Below are 11,092 nucleotides of genomic sequence, written 5' to 3' on the forward strand. Positions count from 1 at the left end.
TCTATCTATCTATCTATCTATCCGTTGGTCCATTCGTCTATCTATCTATCTATCTATCTATCTGTCTGTCTGTCTGTCTGTCTATCTATCTATCTATCTATCTATCTATCTATCTATCTATCTATCTATCCGTTGGTCCATTCGTGTATCTATCTATCTATCTATCTATCTATCTATCTATCTATCTATCTATCTATCTATCTATCTATCCGTTGGTCCATTCGTATCTATCTATCTATCTATCTATCTATCTATCTATCTATCTATCTATCTATCTATCTATCTATCTATCTATCTATCTATCTATATGTCTATCTATATGTCTGTCTATCCATCTATCCATCCATCTCTCTCTCCCTCTCTCGTGTGTTTGTAGTTATGGCACACAGTGGTCAGACAGTCTGTAAACCTGAGCTCACAGCAGACTGTTTATTGGGGTCACTCTCATCAGCTTCTAAACACTTCGGCGTGAGCAGATGGACATCATGAAGCAGATTAGTAATGTAGGTCCATTCATGAAAGCCCACACTGATCTTTCTGCATTGTTTTTACGTGCTTAGGGATGTTTTGGTGCATTGCGCATAGGATTTGAATAATCTGCAAATGAGTAAACAACACCCTGAACCTGCTGCCCTTTGCTGGGAGAACCAGCTCGTGCTTCGTTTTGATATTACAGTTTTTCTCAGTTGCTTTGGCACATTTTTCCAAACGGTCTCTAAAGTGTGAGTGCAATCGTCACAACTGTTTGCTGGGACCTCAGCACTTCTTCTGCAGCACGTACCCACTCACCCAAAACATTTCATTCGTGCTTCAAAACCTAGTCGTGCCAAATACTAAAATAAAAATATATATAAGTATTTTGTTTTCATATTTTGTATGTTGCCACGAATACACAAAAATAGGTCATTTTCCAGTTTATCCATTTGCAATCTGCTCAAATCAAAAAGAAATTCCAATCCGATGTGAACAAGAAGTTAATTAAGAAAACAATAGTTTGAGAATTGAGCCAAAAAGCATTTGAGAAAAGCTTCTTTTTTATGTTATCAGGTTAGCATACGTCTAGAGTCTTAAAGGAGAAAGATAAGTGTGCTATGGTTTATTCATCCTCACGTTGTCCCAAACATCCTTTCCTTCATTTGTGAAACACAAAAGAAGATATTTTCAGTGTTGTTTCAACTTCACCGTATGGAGAAAAGGGTTCTTCAAAATAGCTGCGTATGTAATAATTGTTTTGTTTAAAATGTAACAAAAATACAAAATAGTAATTGTTTTTATGTCGATCAAATTATTGTAATATTTGTTACAGCTAATAATTATGTAGCAAATCAAATCAATATTCTGTCGGTGAAATAAAATGTCTGTTTTTAATTGAATATTTAACAATAACAAATAAATAAATGTCATGTTTTTGTTATAAATGCTGTATATATTTATTATACACATGCATTATATATTTAGAAAAATATTAAAAATATATATCTTCAAAAATAATTTATTATAGAAATATATTCCATGGATAAACATAACATATTTTTCTGAAATACATACATGCATGTGTGGTTATTTATATACACATAATAAATATGCACAGTACACATATATTATGTAATCAAAAACTAAAAACTATTTTGGATGTGATTAATAATGATTAATTGCTTGCCAGCACTAATGTAAATATACATCAAATTAATATATTTTTATTTTTTTGCCAGTAGTTTCTTTTATTTTTAATACAAGAATATGTATTTTTACATATGTTTTTATTAATGACATATTTTTATCAAATATATATATATATATATATATATATATATATATATATATATATATATATATATATATATATATATATATATATATATATATATATATATATATATATATATATATATATATATATATATATATATATATATATATATATATATATATATATATATATATATATATATATATATATATATATATATATATATATATACACACATATATATCAATCAATATATCATCATTTTCCTCCAAACTGAGCAGGACTGCTGTCACATGCAACGTCCAAGTCATATAAGTCCATCTTACCTCCTACTAAGGAGATCCAGACCTTGTGGATGGCCGAGGCTGACTGGCTCCATTCGCTATTCTCCTGGGATCTCCAGGACACAGCGTCTGACATGCCTTCATGGAGGTTGAGCGGAGCCGGGTTTGCTGGGACCCTCAGGAGCGGTGGTCTGCGGGGACAGAGTGTGCCGGTGGAACAGAGCGAGCAGGATCCGGTTCACTCGGCGCGCTCAGGTTTCCTCGCATGCTCCTCGTCTTACAGTCCTGGCAAGGTGTGACTTTCAAGGTTCCTTGCGTTACTTTTCCGAACAGAGCGCGCTATTGTGACGTTTCTTCCTCCGGAGATGGCTCCAGGTCGTCATCGTGTCACAAACAGCATATCTATGCTTCAGCTAATGTCTTGGTTCTGTGCATCGACATCGTGGAAAAAGTAAATGACAGGTTTCACGAGCGCTTGTGAAAATTGGTGTTTTGACTGTGCCTTTGGAGCTCAGGTATTGACTCGGCCGAGGTGCCCGAGGTCACGTAGATGACTTATTGTGAGTTTTTTGCTTGGTGGTCAGAATGGATTGAACGGAATAGTGCTACACCTGATAACACTATATTTAAAAGCCCTTCAAAAACTGGTTTATAAAACAAACAAACCCCAAAAAGTAGTTTTAAAACAAACAATAATCCAAAACCTCCAGACACTGGTTTATAAACAAACAAACAAACCTCAAAACCTGGTTTAAAAACAAACAAACCTTAAAAACTGGTTTAAAAACAAACAAACCTCAAAAACTGGTTTAAAAACAAACAAACCTTAAAAACTGGTTTAAAAACAATCAAACCTTAAAAACGTTTTAAAAACAAACAAAACTCAAAAAACGTTTTATAAACAAACAAACAAACCTCAAAAACTGGTTTAAAAACAAAGAAAACAACAACATAAACCCTTACTAAAAGATATACATATCTATGTAGTACATTTATAATAAAACTATTTTATTTAAATAAAACAGACAAATTAATAATAGAAAATATTGTATTTTAGCTGGTTGGCAAGCCAATATTTCTCAAAAATAAATGAACATCTAAATAAACGCTATGCTGAAAACAGCAAATAATCAATTCTATTCAAATTTATTGAAATGACGTTTCTACAATATGTCTAATCAGCCAATATTTGGTCAAAATTCACTCAGATACTTTCTGAAATATAACAAATTCATAGAATATCGATTTAAAAAAAATAAAATAACTCATTTTAGATATGCAAAGATTTTCTTTCTAACGTTGGACAAAAAGTATTTAATTTATTTGTTAGGTCACATTAATTAAAATTAGGTCACAGCAAAATTACGTCCATATCTTATGTCCATATACTGAACTGCTCCAATATCATACTTCAAATATATTAATCACCATGGAGTTTAATGCTTTGGTGAATTCAGTGTGCTTGTGTTATCCGTCCTGTGACCTTATCTAATCTAACATGGGCAGAAGTCCGTACAGTTATTGACTCTAACACTGTTTGAGTTTAAAACAAAAGATAATGTAAGTGGTGGTGCACTGAACATTACAGGTGGCTTATTGCCTAGCAATAATCTTTATGCTGCACGTCAAAGCAGAAATGTGTTGTGTGATGCCATATTTGTGCACCAAACTGCAAAGTCATAAAACTTTATGTAGGTTATGTTCAGAAAGCTGTAACCACAGCGTTATCATAAAAGCGTTACGTGCAAACCAGTGCCAGGGCCCTACATTTTACCCGACGAAGCCTTTTTACATCCTTTCCAATGCATTGCGAGGCAGATTTATGTAATTGTAAATAATAACAAATTTAATAAATACTAATTAATTCATTTTTACATTAAAAAAAACGGATCTTTAATTTTAATCTCAAAATGTTAATTATAAAATATACAGACTAAATAGATTTCTCTACTTGTATTAACACTTTGTGTGTGTGCATTTTATTTTTTACTGACAAAAACAAATTTATGTAATTAGAATTTATTTACATTTATTTAATTTATATCAATGAGTAAACACACACACACAGTTTATAAAAGTATATCAAAACATTTTTGTATCAATTTTTTGTTGTTTAATAATCCAAACCGTAAGCAAAGCGGTATCTATTTAAATGTTTTTTTTAAAAACGCTGCTTTTTATCAATTAAAACAATAAGCAAACCTCAATCTTAGCGATGTTATTAAAACACTTAAATGAATTCACTTTAGCTATTACATTTAAAACGCCTAGCATCGAAATCCATTAATTGGTTTGATTTTCCAGACCATATGCAGAGGTTTTCTTTTGAGCCCTGCCACCGTTTAATTACTCCCCACGGCAACAGATGCGCCGGACAGCCAATGATCAGACCGACGGCCCGCTGAAAGCGCTTCAGAAGCCACGCCCCTCGCCCCGAGGGGAGCCTTCTCCTTTTAACAATGTAGACGTGCCCTTTCCAGACCCAAGGGCTCCATGCATATTCACGTATCATCACATGGCTTCCCCTATTCTCTTCTGCTCCCTCTATTGTCCTGGCATCTGCTGGCAGTAATTGTGAGCACAAAGGAGCCGAGGGAAGACACTCCAGTCGGACCGGCAACGGCTAACACTTGTAGGCCGTCTCTAGGGTGAGCTAAATGTGAAGATTTGCATCGTAAGCCCGACAAGTGCTTTCACTTAGGTACGTCGTTTAGTAGCCCTTTTATATGGGCGTAAAACACATAAAAGCGCTTTAAACGCCCGTGAGAGTCTTTAAGACGGAAAAAACGAATGCAAAAGGCCTGAATTATATCAGAAAGGCACGGGATGGTGAGATTTTAAGAGGGATAGTTCACCATGACAAATGTTGTCATTTACTCACCCTCAAGTTGATCCAAACCAAAACTGTTGACGGCAGCCATCGGCTTTCATAGTATTTTTTTCAATTCTATGGAGGTAGAATTGCATCATTCGGGCAAATATCTTCTTTTGCGTTCAAAGGGAATAACAAACTCATGTTTGGAAAAGCTTGAGGGCAAGTAAACGACAATTTAAGTTTTTTTGATGAACCGTCACTTTAAATACAGATAAATCATCCAATTATAGAAAAAAAAGAAAGAAAAGAAAACAGAATGAAGACGAAACGCCGTACGTCTATCTCTTATTTTATTGTGTTTTTTTTCCTCCACAATTTCTTAATGCAAATTACAAAAGAACATGGTCACCTAAAGTTGGCAAAAAAAAGGCAAAAATAATTGAGCAAAAAAAAAACAAAAACATCAGAAATTCCATCTTATAAATAACAAATACAAATAATGACCAAGCGGGAATCATTTTCGAAGTCAAAAAGGCAATAACCTAAGGCTGTCGACGAAAAATAGAATAAGATGGCAATGAAATTTCGAAAAAGATGCAGAAAATACTTAAATAAAACAAACCAAAAAAAAAAAAAAAAAAGCAGCTACATGGAACCATAAACTTGAATGAAAAACGTTTTCCTCCTCGTACACACAGTGCACTAATTTACCAGTGACATACATGTATTTTACTACGTCCATGCAAATTGGTTAAGCTATTGTTATCATCGTTAACGGCATCGGAAGGGTTTAATGAAACGTTAAGGCTCGTGTTAGCGTGCGGTAAAACGAATTTGCCCGAAAAGAAGCGGTCAGGATCCCGCGAATATTGCGTGAAGAGTTCAAAGTGTCTGTTTCATTACAGTATAAGGCGATACCCTGAGTAACAACGAAAGTTTCTGAATGGGACACAACAGGGAACAAATACGGACAGGCTCTGCGGTCAGCGCCCAAAAACAAAAATAAACAAAACTCAAAACGTATCGTAATCGCGAAAGATAACGTTGTCTTCGCGTCACCCAGTCAGTTACAGTAGTAGTGTGTCTCTGCTACAAGTCCTCCTCAACGGATCCACGTCTTCACAAATTAGGGTTGGTGGCACCCACTCCCTGGCACTCGATGATGTAGGTATCGTTGTTGGCGTGCTCGTCCTCCGATTTGCGTATAACAAATTTTGCCTGCAAGGGAAAGGAGTTAAAGTCGGTCCGTGTTTTTAAAGAGAAGTGCCTCTGAAGCGCGACTTACGTTGGTGAGCTGCTCGGCCACGTGGATCGCCGTCTGCGTGTGGAGCGTGATCGGGCCCGTTCGCATTCTGGACGTGCCGTTCGCCAAGGCCATGAAAACAATAAGCTGCGAAAAAAAACGTGCAATTGTTTTAGTTATGTTGCGCTTAAAATGAAACACGGCGTTAAAAAGCGCGTTAAGGACTTTTGATGGTATTTGCAAAGAAAAAACACCTTCGGCAGACATTTTTTGAGCGACTTATAAACGAGGACAACGGAAGCGATCAAAATCAGGAATGCGAGTGCTAAGACGCGGCTCACGTAGCAATGCATGTTAAGTAAAACAACGATTTAAGAGCATTTTTAAGCGCTTTAATGAAGCACTGCAAAACAAAGAGCATGCTTTCGTTTAAAAGCTAGTTGCAAAAAACATTATACTAATGAAATACACGCAAATTATGTATTTGTAAACCAGCACCTTCTTTTTTTAGACGCTAGTTACAATGAAAAGAAACTAAATGCATGGCAAAGTAAAACAAAAAGGTATGTTGCAGTTTAAGAGTTACTTTCAGGGCTGGTTATGCATTACAAAAATAGGAAAAAAAACAAAGCATGTTGTGGTTTAAGAGCTAGGTACAAAACAAGAAATAAATGTGACACCAATTTTACAAAAATAAATTGTGTAGTAGTAAAAAAAAAAAAAAAAAAAAAAAAAAAAAGAGGAGGAGCTTTGTCTAATGCTATTCAATGAGTAATAATGCACAAAATAAAAATAGGCACGTTTCTAGCTGTTAGCCCAACGTAATTTTTTTTTATTTTTTTTTTATAAAAAAAATAAAGAGAAAAAAAAAGGAGATTTTGGTTTTACCCCCAATGCTACTTAAGGGAAAAAAATAAATCGATTAATTAAATGTCAAATAAAATGTATAAATTGTCCTCTCCAAAAAAAACCACGCGTTTATTGCGTTGCACTGAAAGTGTTTGTTTGTCTGACCTGGTCTTGCAAGAACTCGTCCACGCAGCCGTTATGCCTGATGTTTCTTAGCAACATTTCTGCAGCCTCGATGCCGACTTTGTCAGCGTACACGCCTGAAGACAAGACAGAAACAACGTGGATTTTAAGAACGAATCGCCTCAGTGGAGGAGATCCATTAAACACCATTAAAACTCAGAAGAGGCTTTTCATTGTGTCGCGTCGCCCTCTAGCGCCAGAACCACGACGCTGCACTGATTCTCCGGGACCGGGCAGCCTTTCAAGCCTAACCTTTTTTGCCAAGAGATGATCCTGCAAATATGCAGCCGGTGGATGATTCTGCAATTATTCTGCCAGGGGACACAAAACACGCAGACGTTAGTCAAAACGGCATCGCGAAACGAGCGGAGGATGCTTGGAGAGAGAGCGGAGGTGCTCACATGATCCCGTTGCCATTGCCGCAGGCCTTGTCCTTCTCTTGCAAAGACTGAATGTTGATGTACAGATCCTTAATTTCTTTTCTGATAGTGCGCACCGCCGCCGTGGACATGTCCTTCGCCAGCTGAACACCAAGAACAATGAGCGAGGTTTACATGAGCAGTTGGGAAATAAACGAAGGGCTTTTAAAAACGACAGCGCCACCGTTTCCAAACAACGCCGATTAAAGGCCGAAGAACTAAACATGCCGTGGTTCACCCAGCTTTCTCAAGGCCGCTTCTGGACCAGATAGCGTTAAAAGAAACGTCAGCGGTCTCAGCAAGCACACGAAATGGTTAATGGCTTTTATTCCCAAGGCCAGTTACGGGAAACAAACGTAAACGATGCAGAGAAATGACAAAAACAACCCATTTTGGGCAAAAACTTAACCACAAAAAAGGTTTAGTCCAGCGTTTTATTAAGGGGCTTTTTAATACAACACCGTCCACTAATTACGTAGCAAAGAAAAAGAAGAAAACATGATTTTTTTGGGAAAAAAGCGGTTAGGGGAAATGCTAAGTATTTCACGAAAGCACAAAAAATAAAGAGATGTGGCTGAGGAGATTAATTATAATATAAATTAATTAAAAATGTTATGATTATTAAATAAATAAATAAATGTTTTGTGAAGGAGACTTACAAAACAAAGCCGCAAACAATTAATTAAATAAATAAAAAATAATAAATTCTCACACCTTAAAGGGCAGCACTCCAGCCACGAAGGCCCTGCCGTAGATCTTGGTGATATTTCCCCTTTCGGTCATGTTGATGGGACTCAGTTCCTTCACGGGGTTGACCTTCAGCACCACCTCCCCACCTCCCTTAGGATAGTAACCCCTGTACAGGACACCAAAACAAAAAAAAGCAAGCAAATGAGCTTTTGTGCGCGATTCGTCGACAGTCGAATCCAAAGTGGCGCGTGAGTACCTCATCTTCAAATCGCAGTCGAAGTGAACCCCGAACCTCTCCGCGATCGGTTTGAAGACCTGAAACACACGCGAGGGGGTCAGCGTTAGAAAGGGCGTCCGGCCGGAGACGGGATGCAAGCGAGCGACGCGTACCTTCAGCGTGTAGTCGATCTGAGGAGCCATCTCGGCGTTGGTCCCTCCCTTCAGGCACAGCTCCGACGGGCCCCGGGCGAACAGGGCGCACGGCAGCGAGATCTGCATCAGGAGCCCCACGCTTCTGCGGGACGGACAACACAAGCAGGCGTAAGGAGGCGAAAGCGCTTCGTCACGAGTCGATTCGAAGGCCCGGGACCAACCGAATGCCTCGCAGGCGACGCTTACCCGGCCGTGTGAGTGTCTGCGATGTGACTCCCGCCCTCGATCTTCCCAGGGGCCAGCGCGATTTCCGTGGATCCCACCGCGGCTCCTTCCAGATTGCCGTTGCACATGTCCCTCACCAGCTGGAGCCCTGACAGATGCTGGGGCCTGGTGACGTCGAACGGGGACAACAATTGGAGAGAAAACTAAGCGCACGCGGGTCCAAATCGCCCCGTCTCGACCGGGAGAATCCGTTTTGCTCCATTTATCGGATGGCTCGAGTCTGCACAACTTTTTTTATTTTTTTATACGCGGGCTGCATCTTTAATTGCAATAAATTTAAGCAGCTCGGGAGTGAAAAAAACCCCAAAACTGGTTGCTAAAGAGCTTCGGTGAAAACCCAGAGCCTTTAAAGGGATAAAAGTAGAGGATGGCATGGAAAGTAGCCATGTGCTTCAGTGCCAACTAACAAAGGGCCCCATTAAAAATTCATGCTAAAAGTATTCAACAGCATTTCCGTGGGATAAACTGTTGTTTAAAACCGCTTCACTTGGTGTATAGTGGCACATCTACGCGCTCGGCTCCAAAAGTGGAGCCTAAATTGAACAGCTAGACTCCGAAAACCAACTTTGCTTTGTTTCATGATTCACTGTTGAATAGGGAAGGGAGGGGGAGCAAATGGAGGATGTTCCACATATAAAAAAAACACTAATTTAAACGTGCGCAAAGCCTCCGAAATGAATACGGGATGCGTTTAAAAGAAATTGTTGCTTACCTCAAACCCGGGGTGCTTCTACCGGCTCGGATTTTATTTATTTTGATTGACGCCCCTTGGATGCAACTCAGCGCCGCAGACACCCTTAAAATCTGTCCTCCCTTTAAAAGACAAACATCCAAAATTAGACCGCATCGCCGACAACTACCACGTTTAATCCGGGCAGCGTCGCGCTTACAAGCCGGGCAGCGAAACTTTAAACGGGAACGACGTGTTTTTAAAAAAGCTGGGGGGAAAAAAACGAACACTCACCCCTTCCATTACACTTCCGTCCATTTCGAACGTAGTTGCGGCCATTTTCGCGAAAAGCGAGAAATTGTTGCGGTGTGTCGAAGTGCGCGTGAGGGGCGACGCGCGCGAGCGAATAAAGAGACCGAGCGCGACTTCCAACACTGTGCGAAAGTTAACATAAACCGGCGTGTGGCCCCCAAACAATGCCGCGATGAACGCGAACTTCTCAACAAAAGCTCTGGCGCCGGGGGGAAACTGCTTTTCGCGACTGAAAGGAGAAATAAACTTAGTGCGCGGTTGGGTCGGTTTAAATAAATAAAGGTGGACTTGGCTCGACCGCAAGTAAGAATTGAGCGAATTTCCTGGCTATACGATCACACTTTGAGTCTGGCAACTAGTCTTGCCAGTCACACTGCTATGGTGGATGGGCTCTGCGCATGCGCAGTTGCGCGAAAGAGCTACGTCCGATTCGTTGATGAATCGTTCTACTGAATCGGATCTTTTCAGTGAATTGTATGAACCGGTTCACTCGAGCCGCTCGCTTCGTTCCACGGGGACTGAACGGATTTCTTGAACTAACTGATTCGTTGAAGCGAGAATGATTTTTGTCCGATACGTATTGAACCGAGAAACGATCGATAAGCTGATAGCAGTGACACTTTGTCAATCAAAATATTAAAAAACAAAAACAAATCAATTTTTATTATGTTTGACACATTGCCACGTTTTAGAGGTGCCATAACGTGTTCTAAAGAAACATATTTTTAATATATAGAATCAAACGGGGAATTAAATATCTTATGGATCATTTGAAATAAATGGAATAAACGTTTATGACACCAAACGAATATTGAAGGTCTTAGTTATCTTTTTTTGTTGTTGTTTCTTTCTTTGGTTGTTTATTTATATTATTTAATTATTTATTTATTTAAGTTTTCATAACAATATATTTATTTATATTTTGTTTGTAGTTAATCATTTCTGCAATGATCATTTATGTTGATTTGTTCTATTTATTATATACATTCTGATATTTTATTTCATTCAAAGCTCTTCCTTTAAATATTCTACTCAAATATTTGCCCCTTGTTATTAAAAAGTTTTTTAAGCACCTACAATTAAACATATGTTTATTACATTTTTGATATAGTTGTTGTATCAAGGCGCCGTTACATGTATGCATGTTTCATTCAAACAGTAAATATATTTTTAATACATAGAATTAAAACGGCTTAGTTTATTTTGCGTGTCATTTGAAA

The 11,092-nt window shown here is 38.3% G+C and overlaps 1 protein-coding gene across 1 annotated transcript; it reads right to left on the reverse strand.

Moving 5' to 3' along the window:
- Nucleotides 1–5,182: 5,182 nt before the first annotated feature.
- rtca (RNA 3'-terminal phosphate cyclase) lies at nucleotides 5,183–10,268 on the reverse strand. Its single transcript, XM_043223143.1, has 11 exons — nucleotides 9,855–10,268; nucleotides 9,603–9,703; nucleotides 8,852–8,995; nucleotides 8,624–8,747; nucleotides 8,490–8,548; nucleotides 8,258–8,399; nucleotides 7,526–7,647; nucleotides 7,377–7,435; nucleotides 7,107–7,201; nucleotides 6,135–6,239; nucleotides 5,183–6,067 (listed from the first exon to the last, which is right to left on the reverse strand). The coding sequence occupies exons 1-11, from the start codon at nucleotides 9,897–9,899 to the stop codon at nucleotides 5,969–5,971; spliced, it is 1,095 nt and encodes a 364-aa protein (XP_043079078.1). The 5' UTR covers nucleotides 9,900–10,268; the 3' UTR covers nucleotides 5,183–5,968.
- Between the last annotated feature and the right edge of the window lie 824 nt (nucleotides 10,269–11,092).

Source organism: Puntigrus tetrazona, chromosome 22, assembly GCF_018831695.1.
Source record: "Puntigrus tetrazona isolate hp1 chromosome 22, ASM1883169v1, whole genome shotgun sequence".
Taxonomy (NCBI): domain Eukaryota; kingdom Metazoa; phylum Chordata; class Actinopteri; order Cypriniformes; family Cyprinidae; genus Puntigrus; species Puntigrus tetrazona.

Bases quoted from the DNA above. Each gene is read 5' to 3' on its own strand.
- rtca (XM_043223143.1), bottom strand. From the start codon at position 9,899: ATGGCCGCAACTACGTTCGAAATGGACGGAAGTGTAATGGAAGGG. The intron at 9,704-9,854 runs GTGAGTGTTCGT...TGTCTTTTAAAG, and splicing joins ACGGAAGTGTAATGGAAGGG to GGAGGACAGATTTTAAGGGT. The intron at 8,400-8,489 runs GTACTCACGCGC...TGTCCTGTACAG, and splicing joins GACTGCGATTTGAAGATGAG to GGGTTACTATCCTAAGGGAG.